Source organism: Lingula anatina, chromosome 5, assembly GCF_051362555.1.
Source record: "Lingula anatina isolate TDL-2025a chromosome 5, LinAna3.0, whole genome shotgun sequence".
Lineage (NCBI taxonomy): Eukaryota > Metazoa > Brachiopoda > Lingulata > Lingulida > Lingulidae > Lingula > Lingula anatina.
Window position 1 is genome coordinate 16,260,703 of NC_141771.1, and position 20,637 is coordinate 16,281,339.

The 20,637-nt window shown below is 34.9% G+C and overlaps 2 protein-coding genes across 3 annotated transcripts in view; both read left to right on the top strand.

Moving 5' to 3' along the window:
• The first annotated feature begins 125 nt into the window (after window positions 1-125).
• LOC106171806 (tubulin gamma-1 chain) lies at window positions 126-8,039 on the top strand. The gene is made up of 12 exons (XM_013552277.3): window positions 126-317; window positions 900-950; window positions 1,149-1,210; window positions 1,571-1,738; window positions 2,067-2,135; window positions 2,644-2,723; window positions 3,105-3,318; window positions 3,868-4,017; window positions 4,392-4,544; window positions 4,941-5,102; window positions 5,705-5,893; window positions 6,551-8,039. Exons 1-12 carry the CDS (start codon window positions 269-271, stop codon window positions 6,560-6,562), a joined length of 1,359 nt encoding a protein of 452 aa, XP_013407731.1. The 5' UTR covers window positions 126-268; the 3' UTR covers window positions 6,563-8,039.
• Window positions 8,040-8,575: 536 nt separating this feature from the next.
• LOC106171804 (growth factor receptor-bound protein 14) overlaps window positions 8,576-20,637 on the top strand; it is a 55,128-nt gene continuing 43,066 nt past the window's right edge. The window contains exon 1 of one of the 2 annotated variants that reach the window (XM_087012377.1): window positions 8,576-8,709. The gene's annotated coding sequence lies outside the window, so the exon portion shown is untranslated. The remainder of the gene's footprint in view (window positions 8,710-20,637) is intronic. The other variant, XM_087012378.1, reaches the window with a different exon arrangement.

Below are 20,637 nucleotides of genomic sequence, written 5' to 3' on the forward strand. Positions count from 1 at the left end.
ATTTTAATATTGAAGGCGATAATTAGATAACATTTAGCTCAGAAATCAATATAAACAACCAGTAATCTTGTTTTATGTATCTTTTTAATGATTTTTGAATAGTTTAACTACCTCGTTCCTTCGGGTATCTTCGTAGTGACCTACATTTTACCGCCATTTTCGACGGCGATATTTGGCAGGTTTCCTACAGTTAAAATATCCCAGTGTGATTATCGGAAAAGTTGACGGTCAATTTAGATTTCACGCGCATTGCGTCAAGTCTGCCAAAATGCCCCGAGAAATAATAAGTTTGCAGCTTGGACAGTGCGGTAATCAAAGTGAGTAAAAACATAAGTTTCGAGACAGTTTTTCCTTCAGGATCAATTTTGCTCGTATGTCGATGACAAATCATGGTGTATCTCTTCTCTTTTGGGGATTTCTTGTTTTATGCTAAAATAAGTTGTCATTGTGTCTCAGATGGGTTTAAAGACGTGCTACACTGAAATGTAGCCAGACTAAATCCCTGAGCACTTTACTGCTAACAGTAACAGTAAGATTATCATTGATTGGAGGGAGGGGGGGGGGGGGGGGGGGGAGGGGGAGGGGATACTGATTCCCAAACATCAGATTCTTTTATAGGGTCCCAAGTACTTCTGAATACATATTTGCATCATACAACATTGCCACTGTATATGGTTCCTGAAATATAATATGTAAAATTAAAATAAAGACAGTTCTCAGAGCTAGAATGGTTATTGAAAAATTATAAGCCACCTAAAATGTTACTTATTTTTGGCAGTAAACATTAAGATCATTGAGCTCACCATGTTCTATATCCCCCATGACAAATCTTTAAACAAATGTTTTATCGCTGTAACATTATTATTTTTTATTCATTGTATTTATTTGTAATTTTTTAGTTGGAATGGAGTTTTGGAAACAGCTATGTGCAGAACATGGCATAAGTCCAGGTAAGTACATGTTTTTAAGCTGGAAAAATAATAATTTAGTAATAAGTTTATTAAAAAAAGTAGCAACCAAAAGGTTGAAGTTGTACCAGAAATGGATGGAGAGTTTACAGGAAATATTTTAATTAAAGAATGCCTTCATGTAATATAGCGTGTTATTTTGAAGGAATGACCAGTTAATTTATGTTTTTATGTCTTCAGAGGGAATTTTAGAGGAATATGCAACTGAAGGCACAGACAGAAAAGATGTGTTCTTTTACCAGGTAAAATACTGTGCCTGTAGAAGTTGAAAATTTTAACTTCTATTTTAATTTTAAATTTAAATTTTTTGTACAAAAGTTCCTCAAATAAATTTTAGTCAAATATACAGTAAAGCAAAGAGAGGCCCCTACACACAATGAACCATGGAATCTGTATACCTTTGTACCCTAATACATACACCGTGTACACAATGAACTCCAAAAAAAAAAAAAAAATAGTAAATAAAAAAATAATAATATTATAATAATAATTTGAGCCAGCAAAAGTTTGGCACAGCCTGCAATACCTTTAGAAAGATGTTTTGCCATGTGTGAATTAATATGTCATGACATAATATTATATACCATTTCTGAATCTTCAAGGCTGACGACGAGCACTACATTCCCAGAGCAGTATTGTTGGACCTGGAGCCCAGGGTAATCAATACCATCATGAACTCTCCCTACTCCAACCTCTACAACCCAGAGAATGTGTTCACTGCCAAGCATGGAGGAGGGGCAGGCAATAACTGGGCTAGTGGATTTGCTCAGGTACGCAAATTGATACACCCCCCCAATACCCTGCCCTTCCTCCCTCCCTGCTCACGCCTTCCCAAGTTACAAAAAGATTATGCTTTGAGAGGTTATTCATGAGTCTTTAACCATTTATTCTTTTTGTTCACTGTCAAGCTTGGAGGAGGGGGAGGCAATAACGGGGCTAGTGGATTTGCTCTGGTAAACAGAGTGATACCCCCAGGAAACCTCAAAACAGAAAAAAGTAAGCTAATTCTGAGAGAAAATTCTTTGAAATAAATACTGATTTTTGAAGGAATGCGCCCAACTTATGTAGAAATGTAATATGATTGGTTTTTTATTGTAGGGTGAGAAACTGTATGAAGAAGTGTTTGACATCATCGACAGAGAAGCTGATGGCAGTGACAGCTTAGAGGTACAGTCTCTCTCTCTCTCTCTCTCTCTCTCTCTCTCTCTCTCTCTCTCTCTCTCTCTCTCTCTCTCTCTCTCTCTCTCTCTCTCTCTCTCTCTCTCTCTCTCTCTCTCTCTCTCACACACACACACACACACACACACACACACACACACACACACTACCTTCTACTGGGATGGCAGATAATATAGGGAAATTTTGAAAAAGCCAGAAAATAAAGGAGTATTTATCTAAAGACATATCTGTGAATATCTTGTGAAAAATCAAGTTGTCGCCCTGGTACAGGGTACACACATGCAGTGTTTTACTACCTCAGTTTGATTTTGTTTAGCAAACCAATTTGGCTACTCATTTTCCAGTGATACATTCAATCTATTTATAACTTTTAATTTATGAAGTAAATCATTTATTTGTTCATTAATTAATTATGTGTTATAATATTTATATTATTTATATATTGATATATATATCGGTATGCTAATTGTCTAATTAATTATTTAAATCTATTCAGGGTTTCATCCTGTGCCATTCCATTGCTGGGGGTACTGGGTCTGGAATGGGATCTTATCTGTTAGAGAGACTTAATGACAGGTACGAAGATGTGATTTTGTAAGGTTTAAGATGTGATTTTGTAAGGTTTAAGATGTGATTTTGAAAGGTTTTAATACAACTTGATGTTGTAAGGATTAATTTCCTGTCCATTTTGATATTGGTAAAAAGGCAAGTTGTCCCAAAGACACTTTTCTGGGAGAGGAAACATTAAAAAAGAGCTCACATTGCTGAATTGTCCTTATGATTAAGGCACTTTGATGAAGGATCAATATATCCTCCCACATCTAGTTAAAATCATGTTCAGTTTCCTTAGAAAGTACTATTTTTGTCACTATCATTTCACAAGAGACAACAAATAATCTGTTTCTTCGCATTTTCATACTGTAATTTTTAACCTCTGATCCATTTTGACATTGCCAGATTTCCAAAGAAGCTCATCCAAACCTATTCCGTATTCCCAAACCAAGAAGAGACGTCCGATGTGGTAGTTCAGCCGTACAACTCGTTGCTTACTCTGAAGAGGCTAACACAGAACGCGGACTGTGTCGTGGTTCTTGATAACACGGCTCTACACAGAATTGCTGCCGAGAGACTCCATCTTGAGACGCCAAATTTTGCCCACATAAATCAGTTGGTAAGAACAAGATAAGACTGCAAAATTGCAATGAGTATCTGCAAATAACGGCAAAATTTAGAAGTATTTGAGGGCGTGAGACACTAAAATTTTGGATTTCAAATAACTCTGTTTTGAGACTTAAAATTTTTGTCAAAAAATGAATACTATGTCAGTTATGATGTTGCATTCTACTGGTGAGGACTTTGAATGGCAAAGGATAGTTCAGCTAATAATAATAATAGTTTATATAATATTAATACATAAAGGTATAAAGTGAATATTGATAATATCTGTCGACACGGCTTTTCCCAGGATTGGGGGTACAGGCCGTCCAAAATTACCACCTTACAGAATTTCAGGGAGTCCAAGTATGCCTAAAGCCTTCATGTTTTTAAAAAATCCATAAGCCGTTGATCCAGCTGTCTTAGAATATATTGGCTTACCAGTGATGCTGTTGGCCATCCAAATGTCTGTCTGTTGATAAAATTTGTAAAATAAAATCATTGATTCAATTGAGAAATGATAAAGAGACATAAAAGATGAATTTGTTGTCGTCTCTTTTTACAGGTTTCCACGGTGATGTCGGCCAGCACAACCACCCTTAGATACCCGGGCTACATGAACAATGATCTGATTGGTCTGATTGCATCTCTAATCCCCACGCCCAGACTTCACTTCCTGATGACAGGATACACACCTCTCGCCACAGACTCACAGGTAAGTTATTTGTTTATTAATTTATTGATTGATTGATTTATTGGTATTTTAGATAGCACATATATATGACTAGTGAATAATCCATCAATATTTATGGAATTAAATACTGTAGTCTGTTTACAGTACTATACTGTAAAGAGATGAGTAAATGTCACAGATTGAGAAGGATAATTCGGTAGTTCTTTGACACTGTCTAGTCTCTTCTATAAAGGTTTTAAGATAAAAAAGAGGGAAATGAAAAAGATTTAAATTAGAACTTTATGCGACATTTAATTTAGATGTAACAGATCATTTCAGACTTCCAGCAACTTAATTTACTTATTTTTATTTTATTTGTAATTTTAGATGTAATTTAAAAAAAAATGTATTTTCAGACTGCCAGTGTCCGTAAGACCACAGTGCTAGATGTGATGAGAAGGCTACTTCAGCCCAAGAATATGATGGTGTCCACCCCTGTCCAGAGACAAGCCAATCACTGCTACATCTCTATACTGAATATCATACAGGGAGAGGTGGACCCCACACAGGTAATGTGTTATCAATGTGGCCATTAGGCTAAAATATTGAATTTGTGCTATGTTCCATAAGAGAACGGTTACTATATATGCAGTTGTTCAATTTCCAAGTCGTTACTTATTTACAAATGTAACTTTTACTTTGTTTCAGTTATTTATGAAAAAATCACTTTGTTTTTACATTATTGAATTGAGTAGCACCTGACATGAAAAATTGCTGCTTTTTTTAGCCTTGGAAAGCATTTATAGAATAAATGGTCTTTTTTGTGTGTTCATTGGTCTTTTTTTTATGTGTTCATTGTTACAGAGTTCTTCAGTTAGAGAAGGCAATTAAAATGTTTTTGGTGTTATACTTATGTTATTAGTTATACTGAGCTCCTTCCTAAAATGTTCCTTTTCACTTATTAGGTCCACAAAAGTTTACAAAGAATTCGAGAGCGGAAGTTGGCCCAGTTCATCCCCTGGGGTCCCGCCAGTATCCAGGTGGCACTGTCGCGGAAGTCGCCATATATCCAGTCTGCCAATAGAGTCAGTGGTCTGATGATGGCCAATCATACCAGTATATCTTCAGTAAGTACCTGACCAAAAATGAGAAATATGTATAACCCTGATAATGGAACTTAAATTTATCAACTGACTGACGCTGTGGTCTCAACCTGAGACCTTTCACTTAAGTAAATGACCAGGATAAACGATAGATTAGGTGACCATTACATCCAGGTCAGTTATCTAGTGAAAGGTCTTGGGTCTCAGCAACGTTGGTCAGTTGCTTAATGTAAGTTGCCAGTATCAAAGTTATACATATTTCTCATTTTTATTCTACTGGATAACTAATAAAATCCACTCTTTTACCTGACAAAAAGTTAGTGAAAAGTTAGTGAACTCCCCATAACTCCTTCACTCTGGAACCAGAAAATTTGTTAATTTTTACAGGAAGATTGGAGTTAGCCTAGGTGATGCAAATATTTATTTGAGGAACAAATTACATGAATAGAATCAGTTTCTCAAGAGTTGTTCAGATATTTAATTACATTGTCCTATTTTTAAGGTAAGAAGGTAGATGCTTGCTTACACCCCCTCCTCACCCACCCCCTCCCCCTTCCAGCCCCCCCCCCCCCCAAAAAAAAATAAATAAATAGAATAAATTAATTAATTGTTCATGATATTTCCAGTTATTTTCCCGTACTCTCAGCCAGTATGACAAACTGAGGAAACGAGAGGCATTTCTGGACCAGTTTAAGAAGACTGAAATGTTCAAAGACAACCTGGACGAGTTTGACGCCTCCCGAGAAGTTCTGCAGCAACTGGTGGAGGAATACCAGGCAGCCACAAAACCAGATTACATATCTTGGGGCACACAGGTAATGGTATGAGGGATTAAAATTAAAGGACACAAACCAGGATTTTTCCTCAAAAATTCATATTTAGCAAATTTTCACCAAGGTGAAAGGGCATTTTCCTCCCGACTTAACAACCTTTAATTTTCCTTTTCTGACACTGGCCATTACTCTGTAACAAGTTTGGAAAAAAGTGAAAAAACAAAACCTGGGCTTAAGCACGGTGTTATCAGAACGGCTGGCTACTGATGTTGAACAGGTGATGGTGAATATGGTTACTTTTTGCAGTTTTGATTAAGGCTATCTATCTGTCAATTTATGTTTAAAAAGTTTTTCATGCTCCTAGAATAATTTCCAAATCCAAATTGTGTCCCTTCAATTAATGAAATATTTAATTAATTAACCCTGGATGTTCTTAATTTGAGGTAGCTGGGCAAGCTGCATGAATGATGCAGTAATGAATGAATTTGAGTTGCTTTGAGTCACAAATGTATGAACGGCCCACATACACCAGAAATGCTATATTTTCAAAGAAAGTTTGTAAACTTGATCATAAGATATAAGTACTGGTAACATATCTGTACGTAATATACTTCTGCAGGTATTGTTGACGGTTGAAAATTTTGATCTGATAGCTGAAATACACTGATGAACTTTGTCTTCTTTTTCATTTACTTGTAGGCAGGCGTGTAGCTGAGAAGTCAGGACGATTTTGAAGATTTCAGTGACGTCTTTATAATACACCACACATGAAAACATTAAACAGATCATTATGAACTGACTAGAGCACAGCTGAGCTTTGCTGGTAACAAGAACTGCAAAGGAAGTTTTTATCATCGCTTGCTTGGATGGTATCAGCAGAAATGGCCTGTTATTCTTGACAAAGCCATTTAATGCTTGACTTCCATTGATGGTGTCATTTTCAATTTGGAAATGCACCAAGAATAACATGGAGTTTGCGTTGACATGTTTGTGTATCTTTTGTGAAAATCATCCAGTTTGCTGGGACAAGCGGTTCTTCCCACTCCTCTCTGAGATGACCCCGTTTGTAAATCTTCGTGACAGCTTTTTTACGTGACTGGTTTAAAGAATTAAAGAGCATTATGAGAAAATGTTGGGAAGGAATGCTGTAGAGAACTGTTAATTATCTTGAACATATTGCTGTTGAAAAGAACTGAAAGCCATTTTGAACAATTCTAAGAACTTTTGACACGGCTGGACCTCGTGTTGAGTTGACATGGCTGGTGGCTCTGTTTGCACGCCTCAGATGTCCTGGGGTTTTAAACCGTCCTCGCAAAGAATCTTGGTTTCAGAACCTTATGGTTCGTAGGCACTTAAGTGACCAGATCCTTGAAGGCAATTGTCTTACGCTGTGAATACAGAAAAAAAAGTGTCTGTGGTGAATAGCCAATTAAAAGTTAACTGTTATGGTAAGGAAGTATCTGTCCTTAGATCTTAAATTATTTATTATGTTCACATATATAACATTTGGCCAAGTGCCAGATATACGAATAGCTTAAAAATGAAAAATGAAATTTTGTTTTTGCAAAACCCCACCTCTTGTTTTATTTATTTACATGAAATTATTGCTAAACCTTGAAATTTTGAAGTGGAAATCGGTCTCAAGCTTAATAGGCCTTTGGAGAAACTTATGACTTTGAGCAGATAAGACAGCTGATGAATTTTTAGCTGTCAGCCGAATTGTTTGTGATTTGACATGTAATGTCAGTTCACCTGTTGATTAAAGTATTTAAGTTGGCAGTTTTTCTATATCTCGTATGCATATAATCAGCTGAATAATCATTACTATTATTATTATTATTTTGAGAATATTTAAAGTCCTAAGCAGAAAAAAAAAACTGAAAATGTATCTTAAAAATTTATTTTTGAAAGTGGTCAATAAAGTTTTAACATAACACCTAAAGATGTTTCTCCATGCAAGGGTTCCTATCTGTCAAAAGGTGAAAATATTGAGTATAAACTTGAATCTGTCTTCTTGGTTAACTTTTGCTTAAAGATGAGTTTGACTGCAAAATTAATTAGTGCTTGCTAAATTGATTAATATCTTGCAAAGTTCAACTTACCGTTTGTTAACAAATCTACATTGAAAAAAGGTCCAAAATGTGAAAATTTGATATAAAGAAGTGAATAAATCAATTTTCTTTAACAAGACTTGTATTTGCCCAGTTTATTATGTCTTGTCTATTTAAGTTGTAAAATAAACTCAATGCAGGATTGTAATGTTGAAAGATGTGAGAAGAGAACTTTGTCAATCTGAATTTGAAAGTTGTAATAGATTTAGTGTTTGATAAATAATAATAATAATAAACTAATGATAAACAACAATGAGTTTAACCACTATAAAATTTAATGAAAAGATTATGTACTATCATTACTATGTATGAATTAATGAATTGTTATTTTAATATAAAATATTAAAATACAGTAGACGTGTCAATTTTTCCAATCTGACTTTGAGCTATTTCTTTACCCGTAAGTAACAAGGCTAGTCTATATTTTATCTCAAAATAAATATTTTTAAAATCGGTAGTTCTAGGTATTACATTAAATTATAACAATAAACATAAAGATAATTATAATTATTATTTTTTTTTTTTTTGGGGGGGGGGGGGGGATTGAATTTTCGGAGAGTCCATAAGGGAAAAACCTAAAAGTAAAATTGTGTTAGTTGCACCGCCTCAACTAATTGCGGTAGTTGCGCCAACGATGACCTTGACTTCCGTTTACAAACGTGTATTTCAGTAAACAAGGAAGACGGACAGGTATAGTGGCATTTGAAGCTCACGCAATACCTCTCCGATCAACTGACTTTGCCACCGGTAGGTCATTCTATTATTAGTTGAATATTAATATGCAATATCTAGACAACACAACTTTTTCTTTTTGTCAGCGTTTGTGTTTAAGGGGAGCTTTGGCTGAAAAGATAGATTTATATCAAGTGCGCACGAAGCAAAATAAACAACTCGCAATTGATGTCTTTGTAATATTGTTTTGGTTAAGGGGTTATTTGGAGGCACTGCAGTGTTTTGGTACAATGAATGGTTAAGGCCGTTGTAAATAATTTTCGTCCCTGTTATGTAAGACAAATTATGGTAAACGGCCGGAGATTGACATCGATAAACCAATGACTTTTAAGTTTAAAAATGTGTTCCTGACTTAATTAATGTCACTGCATGCACAACACATTCTGACGACATTTAGTTGAAGATAAACAGCTTCATTGTGGATATTGAAAAGGAGAGTTGAAGGGAAATGTCATTGCATCATCACCTTTGATACACTTACTGTACGTATCTCTATATCTTTTATTTATTTATTTATTTATTTATTTTTTTTTTGGGGGGGGGGTGAAGGTTGCTGCTTGTCACAGTATAAAATAGAGCATACATATATCAGGGGCGGACCCATAGATATTTTCTGACAGTCTTCCGAATTATCTTTGTTGATCCATCCTCCATTTTTGACCATCTTCCGACAGAAAAAATAGATACCCCTCAGTGCAGACTTGAAAATCTGACCGTCTACGTGAAGACCCAGAAGACAACCTCAGTCCGCACCCGTACATGTAGTTAAAAAGATCTGACCTTTGAAATCATAAGATATTATACTTGTTATTGTTATAAAACAGTTAGAATTAAGTTGTTTTGATGAAAACCTCAAAATTAACACATTGGACTCCAGTGCTATATGAAAGCAGGTGTGCGCACAAAATCCTTTCCGTTCCCAGTATCCAATTTACAGACATGGCCTGGGCTTTTTTCGCAGAATCAAGATCAGATTCCATGATTTTAAATTCAGTTCTGATGGCGTTTTAGCTGTCCTCGACCACTGGTGTACAGTTAATGTTTGCATGGTCAGTACTTGGATAAATTATGTTTATTGATTTAAAAAAAGAGAATATTTTAGTGTAATGTTCCACAGTGAAAATCCAGGTAATATTTGCTTAGCACATTTTGTAAACACTGGAGATGTACCTGTAGATAAACATACTGTAGTTCTAAGGCAAAAATCGTGTATGGGACTGACTCGAAATTCTGTACAATATTGCATTGTCTGACTTTCACAATTAGTCAATCTACGACTGAAAATGATCAATGGTTTGTACACAAATTGCTGAATATACTAGTATTTGCCTTTCCTTCCTGAAAAAAAAGATTAAAATACGCAAAGTGGGAATTCCCTGCGCTCCCTAAAGTAGTAAGGCTGTTTATGTTTAGAGAGATAGTCTGGAGAATTTTTTTTCTGAAACCAGGTGCACTTTGCTTTCCACTTGCTTATCACTTATGGCTGTAAGTTCAAAGCAAATTATACTGCAGAATCAGTAAGAAGGAAGTTTATTTAACTGCTTGGTGTGTAAGGTATCTCTTTCCACATCTGGCAATTTTTTTAGAGAACAAGGAAGTTTTCATTTTTTGAGCTGTTTGAAGTTTCTTATATATTTTCTATGCTTTTTTCTGTCTTTTTAAAACCCAGTAAGTCTTTCCCCATGTGTAGTATAATGGTAGACTACGATACGCTACAGTAAGCTACAGTACTGTATAGAACTATAGTTATAGTATTCTTAGGTAGACTATCAATTAAGGTCTGTCAGTTCATCCAACAACATAATTCAATATATGATGTAATATATGTACTAGTATGGATTAATTAGAGAACAAGGAAGTTTTCATTTTTTGAGCTGTTTGAAGTTTCTTATATATTTTCTATGCTTTTTTCTGTCTTTTTAAAACCCAGTAAGTCTTTCCCCATGTGTAGTATAATGGTAGACTACGATACGCTACAGTAAGCTACAGTACTGTATAGAACTATAGTTATAGTATTCTTAGGTAGACTATCAATTAAGGTCTGTCAGTTCATCCAACAACATAATTCAATATATGATGTAATATATGTACTAGTATGGATTAATCTGATATTAATAAACTGTAATTCACAGTCAAATAACATGTTTTTATTTGTTTTTATTTATAAGAGAATGTGAAATATGAAAATGTACTAGTATGTATTTTTTATTTCATGGTACTTAAGTGATTGGGTTCATAATTTGGAAATGTAAACTTCTAGTTTAAAAGAAAATACAGTAGCTAAAGGACAAGTGACTTATACTCATTGGCACTGGTACATTGTAAATTAAATTTGTTCTAGTTGCGTGAAGGTTTGAGTTAGACAATATACATATTGATTACAGATATAGTGTAGTGCCAAGTGGAAAAATGTCTTCCCCCAAAAGATTTTCTTCTAGATAAGTGATAATTTGACTCAGTCGATGTAGGGCCATCTATACTCAGGAAACGGTTACTAGTTACTGTTTTATGTCAAAGTTCTTCTCATTATAATATGGTTTACAATGTGTGTGTGTGTGTGTGTGCATGCGTGTGTCCGGTTCATCATGCACCTGTTAAGATAAAAATGCAATATATACCGGTATCTGTATATATTTGCAGTCATCCAGTACAGACAGACTCACACCCAAGTATTGATTACTGCTAGGAAAAAAGTGATTATGATAAAAAATAATAACTGCTCTATTTGACTTGGGGAAAAGGAACTGTTTGGCCAAAAAATGGATTTTCCCTGGGTATATGATGATTTCCCATACCTGTTGTTGGTAAATTCATTCCCACATTCAAATGAAAGTTAAGTTTTTTTTTTTCTAAAAAGTTTGAGTTTTTTGTAGTAAGAGATAATTACAGAGATATAGCCATATGTGAAGGTCCATGTGGCTTATGATTGCAAGCACAGATATGCCAGAATAATTGCGATAACTGCTGTTTTGGTGGTAAAATAGAATTTATAAATTATATGTGTATGAGTTGTTTACAATGTATTTGCGAAGTATGAATCTCATACGAAGAGTTGTTATCCATTCAAGTTAAAGCCAAATGGTTATAATTCGAGTGATAAGATTTATAACTACTAGTATTGTAACAGTACTAGTAATGTCCCAGTTGTCAGGGGTCTACTGTTTTATACGCCATATTTACTTGGATCTTGTTTAAATTTTACAGCAAATATATCATGGCCTAGTTAAAACCCAGGACAGCCCACGGCTGGGAAGACCCTGTAGCGGAGGTGATGTGGTTGACCTTAATCCCTGCTTACATCTGATACCTCCAATGACTGATAAAGTTTGTGCTTTGTCAATATCATGTTCACCCCAAGTCAAAGACTTGCACATATATTTTACAATCAGGTCAGATAATGGCCCGATATGTAGAAGATGTTATATCTAGAAGATATATATCGTTTGCCAACTGATAGATGTACTAGTAAGCATGATTTGTATTTAAGGTGAAGATTTGTTGTAGGATTTATCAATTTTGTGAGGTTTAACATTTTGTGTTATGATGAACATAAAGCAGCTTATGAAGTAAGCCACCTCTCTATTATTTATATATAAATGCTCTTTAATGGTACCTGAGATTTGTCTTCTGAAACATTTAAATGCATTATTATGATACAAGGAACCCAGTGGAAAAAGTACATTATTTGTGTACTGTAACCTTCATTCATGAATGATGGTTTTCAGGATTATGCCTGATTTCAGGATTTTCGGTCTTTCTTTTGATTGCTTTTTTCATAGGGTCTAAATGCAATGAGAAATTGCAAGCTACGTTTTAAGGATATTCATTTTTAGAACTTTCATGCATATGCATCATTAAGGAGAAACTTTATGCTTTGCGGAAATCCCGGCATTTTTTATTGGCCTGGTTATCACTGTATTATGTCGTGATTTATGATTGCATTGGGCAATTCACTGTCTCTCATTTCATTAAGACACAGATGGAAATAGCAATTCAGAAATGTTTGCAGTTTCAAAGCGTCCGCAGGGATAGAATTGTTACCCAAATAAGAAACGCATTACGAAGATTTATAGCACTGAATACCACTGAGCAGAGAGAATGTTTCAGCCATCTTCTCTTACTGAGATTTTTAAAGCCAGTTATGAAAAGGCACACGTTTACGAGTTGTCAATATTGGAAATATTTTCATATCAATATGTACACTGCACAGCCAGATACTAGTATTAGTACATTGATCAAGCTATTGCATGCCTTCTGAGTGATATTTTATTATTATTTTATTAGTTGTAGCCTTCGGGTAATAAACATACAGTAATGCTTTTTTTCCATTAACTAATGTTGAAAACAGTGTATGAAGTTGATGTATAGTATTAAAGGTAAGCTGTGACTATACAATTTCTTTGTATTCTGTGTCGGGGGTTATTTTATTAGTTGGCTTGTGGAAATTAAGGTTTTGTTGGTATTATTATAATACAGATCATTGCTTTAAAATTATCAATATCAAACACCCCATTTCCATAGATTAGATCGACCTACTTTAGATCGACCTAACTCCCTGGGGGTTCACGCTAAATAGCTGTCAGCCGGGCAGACACGAAAGTTAATTACCCCCTTACAGCTTGTAGTAGGCGGGACGGACATTTAAGTCGGATTATCTGAAAGTAATCTAGTGAGACTCCCTGCGGGGATAGATCGATCTAAAAGCTATTGGAATAGAGCCTTAGTACGTTGATCAAGCTATTGCATGCCTCCTGAGTGATATTTTATTAGTCGTAGCCTTCGGGTAATAAACGTACAGAAATGCTTTTTTCCCATTAAGTAATGTTGAAAACGGTGTATGAAGTTGATATATATTATTAAAGGTAAGCTGTGACTACAGTATACAATTTCTTTGTATTATGTGTCAGGGTTATTTTATTAGTTGGCTTGTGGATAGGTTTTGTTGGTATTATTATAATACAGATCATTGCTTTAAAATTATCAATATCAAACAAATAGATACGGTAATAGATAACTTGGAATTTTCAAACACTTCTTTTTTTCTAATATTTGTAAACATTTTTGAGGTTTACCCTTCTTAGCCACTTACAATTTAGTTTATATTTGACATGAATCCCAAACTCTTCAAATCTTGAAATATGTAATATAAAGTATTATTAACAAAACATTTTTTCTTTTTCTTTCTTTCTTTCTTTCTTTCTTTTTTTATGGGGGTGGTGGGGGAATAGACATATCAATTCATTCTGTTCAAATTTATTGAGTAATCACCATAACATACCACCAAACTATCCAGCCTATCAGTTAGTATCAGAAGAATTTTATCTCCCAGTTACCCTACCCTGTTTTATCAGTTAAACCAAGCTGTTATCAGTCAGACCAGGCCTGTTGGAAATTGTTTTATCAGTTACCTCAGCCCTGTGATATCTATTACATAGACTTGCAGGCAGTTTTGTTGGCTGGTCTGTCCAACTTGTGCTTTCAAATGATAGTGCAGATGTACCCTTTCTCCTCTGCTACTGGAATTTGTTTTTGGCTCTCTCTGTTAAGCCCCCTTTACACTGGACGGCGTCCTTTCTGCGTCCCATAGTGCGACCCCGCTTTAAGAGTTAAAAATGAGAATACATTACGTGCTGGCCGACAACTGGCTGATCATTGAGCATTCATTCTGCAACTAAAGCGATGATTGTGCCTCTTTTTTATGACCACAGCAATGGCGATTTCATGGTCGCACAAAGGACGCAGAAAGGAGGCCGTCCAGTGTAAAGGGGGGTTTAGTTTGTTAGGTATTATATATGTCTAACTCAGAAAAATGGACAGATTTTGATTTTCCATTTGTGTTTACAAATAATGGTGCATGCAGTTGCATCTTTTTCCAATGCATCTGGCATTTTAGTATTTACTTTTTGTGTTTTGTCGGTTTGTAACTTTTTATATATGATCTAACTCAAAAAGTAATGGATGCATTTTGATAAAATTTCCAGGTTAGGGCAGAAGTAGGCTCGAAGCTAGATTTGATGAGATTTTGGCTGTGATCCATTTGTTAATTAACCATTTACTTAATTGGTTGATTATCTAATTTACCGAGTAGTAAGTTGTAGTGTGATAAGCTATACAATATGATAATGAGGACAGCTTTCTTGACGGAGATATGAGCTCTCTATGTAGTTTAAAGGGATAATAGCTCATTGTTTTGGCCAAAAAATGAATTTTTCTGGAGTAAACAACAATTTTCCCATACAGTACTTACCAATGGTTAATGAATCCATTTTTACATTCAAAGTTAGTCCCTGTTTTTTTTTCTAAAATGCTTTTTTTTTTTTGTTATAATCTCTTAAGAGATTATAACAGAGTATAGCCATCAATGAAGGTCAAGTGGTCTAAAGACAAGCGCAGATATAAGAATAATAACTATATAACTGCCCTTTTTGTTTTAAAACAGAATATATTATATTTCTATGAGTTGTTCACAATGTTTTTATTGTGAAATATAGATCTAGAGTTAATATTCCTTTAATCTCTTGCTTTAATTTAATTATTTTTTTTAAGTATCAGATTATAGGTACCCAAAAGAAGATTTTCCCCAAAAAATTCATATAAACGAAGTATCCCGAGCTGGTAAATGGCATTTTCCCCCAATTACCCAACATTTCATCTTCTTTTGCGGACACCTGCCACAACTCTGTAACAAATTTTGGAAAAAAAAGTCATAGATCAAAACCCATGCTTATTAGTGGAGATTCTCAATATATGCCAAACTTGCAATTGACTTAACTTCTAGATATCACACCAGACTTTTGGGTCGAGACTCGTGCTCTTTTTTCAAACTGTGTCTAGATTGCTTACTACCCAGGTTGGATAGGGAACAATGAATATGATTATTATTAATACCATATATCTGTCATTTTTTATTCTAAAAGTCTTAATTGTCCTCAGATAAGTTGAACAAGAAGCGATCCATGCTCTTAAGATGCATTTCAAATCTTACATTGTGTGCCTTTAACAATGTGGGCATTTTAAAGAGTTACGAAATAAAAGAGTAGACATTTAAAGTAGTCTGGGTGAGTTCTAATGGGTGGCAGTGATGCATGACCCATTAATTGCTAGGGAGTTAATTTCCTGTCCCAGATTATGCAATTTCACATTACTGGTAGTTAATGGAACTTTGTATACCTCATTGTGTGGGTGGAGAAGATGGAATTACTAGTAATGGTGTTTGAGGGAGGAGGAGACATTGGGGGAGGGGGCAATTTCTCTTTAGAGGCAATTTTTGTAGTGAATTTAGCATTAAAATGTTGATCACCATTAGATATAATATACTGTACGCAGTCTGTACGTATTAACCGATTACAGTGACGTCATATTTGCTCCGTAACACTAGTCCCGCGGCCATGCTGGAGGGAATGAACGACGGGGAATAGTAGCGTAAATATAGGTAAACCAAATAAAATAAAGTAAACTTCATATCACGATCAAGGACACCAAAGGGAAAAGGATATATACAAGCTGAGGCTTCAGCTGATCAGCGGGATCGACCGATATGAACTCAAGACAGTCTAAAAACGTGAAATCCTACTAAATGCTACTTACCCAACATCGTGTTGTCAGAAGATAGTTAAGTTATCTTGTACTTCATTTTTCTTGTTCATTGGGTAATAACAGTTATAGTTTGAGAGAGTTTAATGTGTAATCATAAGTTTAACCATAAATAGAAGCAACTGTTTTCATAAAGGATAGATATAAAATTTTTGAGCTGATCATTAGGATAAACCCTTGTGGATTCAAGGAAGAATGTATGATTGTCTTATGACATGAAATATTGCTGTTAGTTATGACTTATCTTTACATCGTGAAGCTGTCAGAAATTATTTCAGCATTCTTGTTCTTCATATTGGTTCATTAGAAAGTACATTAACAAGACTGTTGTTCATTCATATAAGCAGCATTGTTAGCATTTTATTATTAGTTCAGTCATTCACAGAAGCATTTGTTAGGCACTACAAATATGGGAATTTGCCATGGGACTATACACTTGATATCAATGGAGCAATAGAAACTATGTCAATGATGAAAAAGACGTGTCCTTTGTATCAAAATAAAGCTGGTGAGTTGTGTTGTAAATAAGTTTTCAAAATACATCTACTGTCATAAAAAGTATTGTATCAAACTGATTTTATAAAATTTTATATACCATTTGCATTGAGAATATTTTGCTAGGTATTCAGTGAACAAAATTCATGTATTTTAAATTTACTTTAAAACTGCAATATCAGGTATTTGTTGTTCTCTTTTTTTAATGTAAAGCCTAACTATATTGGGGATTTTCAGATGCTATTGTTAATACAGTACAGAAGTAAAGTATGCAGAACATTTGCTCTATACCATCATCAACTTTTTAAATTATTTCAGCATTCTTGTACTTCATTTTGGTTCATTAGAAAGTACATGTAACGCGACTGTTGTTTGAGAGAGTTTAATATTCACCATGAATGCAACCATTCATATAAGCAACATTGTTAGGATTTTATTATTATTCAGTCATTCACAGAAGCAAGGCATTTTTCACAATCATGTATTTATGATGTCCAATGTAAAATAATAATTCAGTTCATGAATTGATTTCTGCAACCATTTGCTTAAACATACTGTATAGGAAAAGTGCACATTTTGTATGAATAAAAGTGAACATGAAATGCTGAGTTCTGAGTGTCGCTTCAATTAAATAACTCCTGTCATGCACTGGATTTCACTCTCCTGATGTTCAGATCCTGTCTCCTCAGCTGGTCACAGAGATCTAGGAATATTTTTTGCTGCTTCTACCTTGTGTGTCATCTAGCTGCCTTTTGTACCTGTCATCAAAAGCTTCCGTTTTTTTTTTTTTTTTTTTTTTTTTTTTTTAAATAATTTACTTGCACCCAATTTTTATTCATATTATAACTTACAACATTACAGTTGAAAGGAGCAGAATTTAACATTTTTACAGAGGAAAGTGCAAAATTATTTCATGAGGTTATTAAAGTTATATGTCAATTACACTTGAGGTAGAATTTACTTGCAAAATAAAATTACTCTTATCACTACACCAAATCGAAAATTAAGCCACTAACTTCCAAATACACTTCATACAGGTAATTGATTTAATTGGCCCAGCTCAGCTGTGTACAGTACAAATATAGCCTTGACACTAATTGGGAATAATGCTAACCAGGTATAAAAGAGGTAGGTGACAGCCGATAAAATCTAGAGAGCACCGTAACTGATAACAAATTACACCCAAGGCAATAGGTGAGTCTTCATTATAAAAGTCGAAACCCTGCCTGGGTATTTCCACACGTTTTAACAAATTAACACACTCTCCATCCACACTTTTTGGGCACTACTTTAAATATATACGTGCGCCCCAAACGTACACACCTACGTCTTTGGTGTTCTACTGTTTTTTCTTTTATGGTAAATCTGCACAGTTGGCTCTTCATTCTTTGCTATAAAATAAATTAGTTTTATCCTTTACTTTTCCGAAGAGTCTTGATTCAAAGCCACCTCGCCGTCTCTCCTCCGTTTATGGTTTTAGTTCCTTCACCATGGATTGTTACCACTGCAGGCAGCCTGTGAACGCTTGTAAAGTTAGTTATCTTCTCTCGATCAAATAACCTGCAGTAATTCATCATTTTGCTCGGTTAAATATCAAAGAAAATACAGAAAACGAAAACTGAACTACAGACATGGCTTGTTCATGCGCAGCAGACGATTCCGGTCTCCCTCCAGAATGGCTGCCGTTTGTTTTGATGACGCAGGCTCTAATGGGTCAATAAAAAGGTTGCCCCTATGACAAGGAACGCACATTATTATGGAAAGTCATGTAACTACAAAAGGCTATATAGATATTACTTCCAGCAACCCAGATCAAAATAAATTAAAAAAATTCTGAATTTAAGTATTACTATAAGCAAAAGGTACAAGGTTAACATGGATAAGTATATGTTTGTTGCTTTGTCTCGTTATATATTAGGCAGTCAGCAAGGCTTTCCCCAGAGAGAGGCCTCAAAAGAATTCCCCCTTAGTACATATATATACTGAAAGACTGCTGTGGATGGCATATTAAATATTTTACGGAATGGCGGTATATTTCTAGTTGGACTTCCTGTATATCAGTGACCAAATATAGATGAACATTTTGGATTTCCTGCATCCCAAATGTTGGGGAAAACCCTTGGCAGCCAGCCAAACCTCTGTGAGGCCTGTATCTCTTCCTCAAGTATTGGTAATTATTTGTCAGTGGGTCCTTCAAGTGCATGTGAAGTACTTAATACCTATTTAAAGGTATGTATCCTATCTGGGGAAGTCTGATTTTCAGCTGAATCTCCTTCAAGAAAAAAGCAATCTTTTCCTATGTCAATATTAGCTGTAGCTGTTGATTGAAGAAAAATTACTTTATTCTTTTAAGCTTAAAATTGAACGATCTGTTTCTTCCTGCACTTGCCTTGGCCGAATGGGTTTGATCTTTTATAACAGTACATTGAAAAATAGTAATTTAGTTCTAAACAACTGGACAGACATTTAGCCTACTCAATGTTTCTCTATTTTTCAGAAAGAAATGTTGACAAGAGGTACTTTTATTTAAGGGGGTTCAATTTAGTTTTTAAGTGTCTGAATTAGAAAAGATGTCAAGTCTGATGAAGTTGCTTAGCAGCCTATATTGAAAAAAATCCCTGGGGACATTTTCAGAAAAGGATAATATGATTTTATATATATGCATTGCCTGAGTGAGGGAGGGATTGATTGAATGAATGAGTGAATGAATGAGTAGATGAATGATTGAGGTATGGTTAAGTAATGACATATTGGTCATTAAGCGGAAAATCTTGAAAGTTTTATCAAGGACCATTTCATAGAGTATATGTTGCTAATGGTTTGTCCCTTTTGCCTTAAACATATAGATACTGAACACTGCACTAATTTATCAAAATTTTCAATCACCTGATTTATATTGATATTGAATTAGATTCTAACAATTCTTAGTATTTATTAGAAAAAGAAACATACTTTGTAACATATATATCCAACCTTCCAACACCTACAAAATAATCAACATTTTCAAGGACAGTAAATATTGGAAATCCATGGGGGAAATTATTAATTATTTCACGCTGTTCAAATTAAATCAATGAAAACTGTAACTAATTTCTGCTGTAGAATGTTTGGCCTATTGTGGGAATAGTGGGATTTATGTGACTTAATTACGGAACATTATCAGTAGCAAATGTGTGCCTGGGGCAATTCAAATATACATTGTACACATCCTTTTTTCACTGAATAATTCAGCAGGGCTGCCTGTGTCTTTGGCTGCAGTGAGAACAGCGGACTAACTAGTAAACACTAAAAATATTCCCTGTGGGGAAGTGTTACCTGTGGGGTATTAGTGGGTCGGCCATATTTGACCATCAGACCAGCTAGTCCACTGTTCTGATTGCGGCCTTTATAATAATCGGCAGTACTTGCAGCCAGTGGTGCAGCCGAGTACTTGTAAGTCTGGGAATGGGGCCTTAAGGTCATGAGCCGACACCCCGCCCACACACACGAGCAAAACTCAGCACTAGTAGAAGCAGTGGCCATGCAGTGACTGAACAAATACACAAAATATATTATTGGTCTGGCAACAATTTTATTGGCATTTGAAGTGGTGCCAGTGAGAATTTTAGCATTGTCTCAGAAAATGGATCCTTTTTCGACATTTGACTGCTGATGGTTTGACATTCAAGTCTGTTCAATTATCCAAAGTGCATATGTAACATGTTTTTCAACTATAATTGGATTTGTGTGTTCTCAGTGATCTGTTAAGTAGAACGCATTCAGAACAGCGGACTAAAGCCTGGGTCCCAACTGCGTTTTCAGGGGCGGATCCAGAGTTATTTTCTGACAGTCTTCCAATTTATCTTTATTGATCCA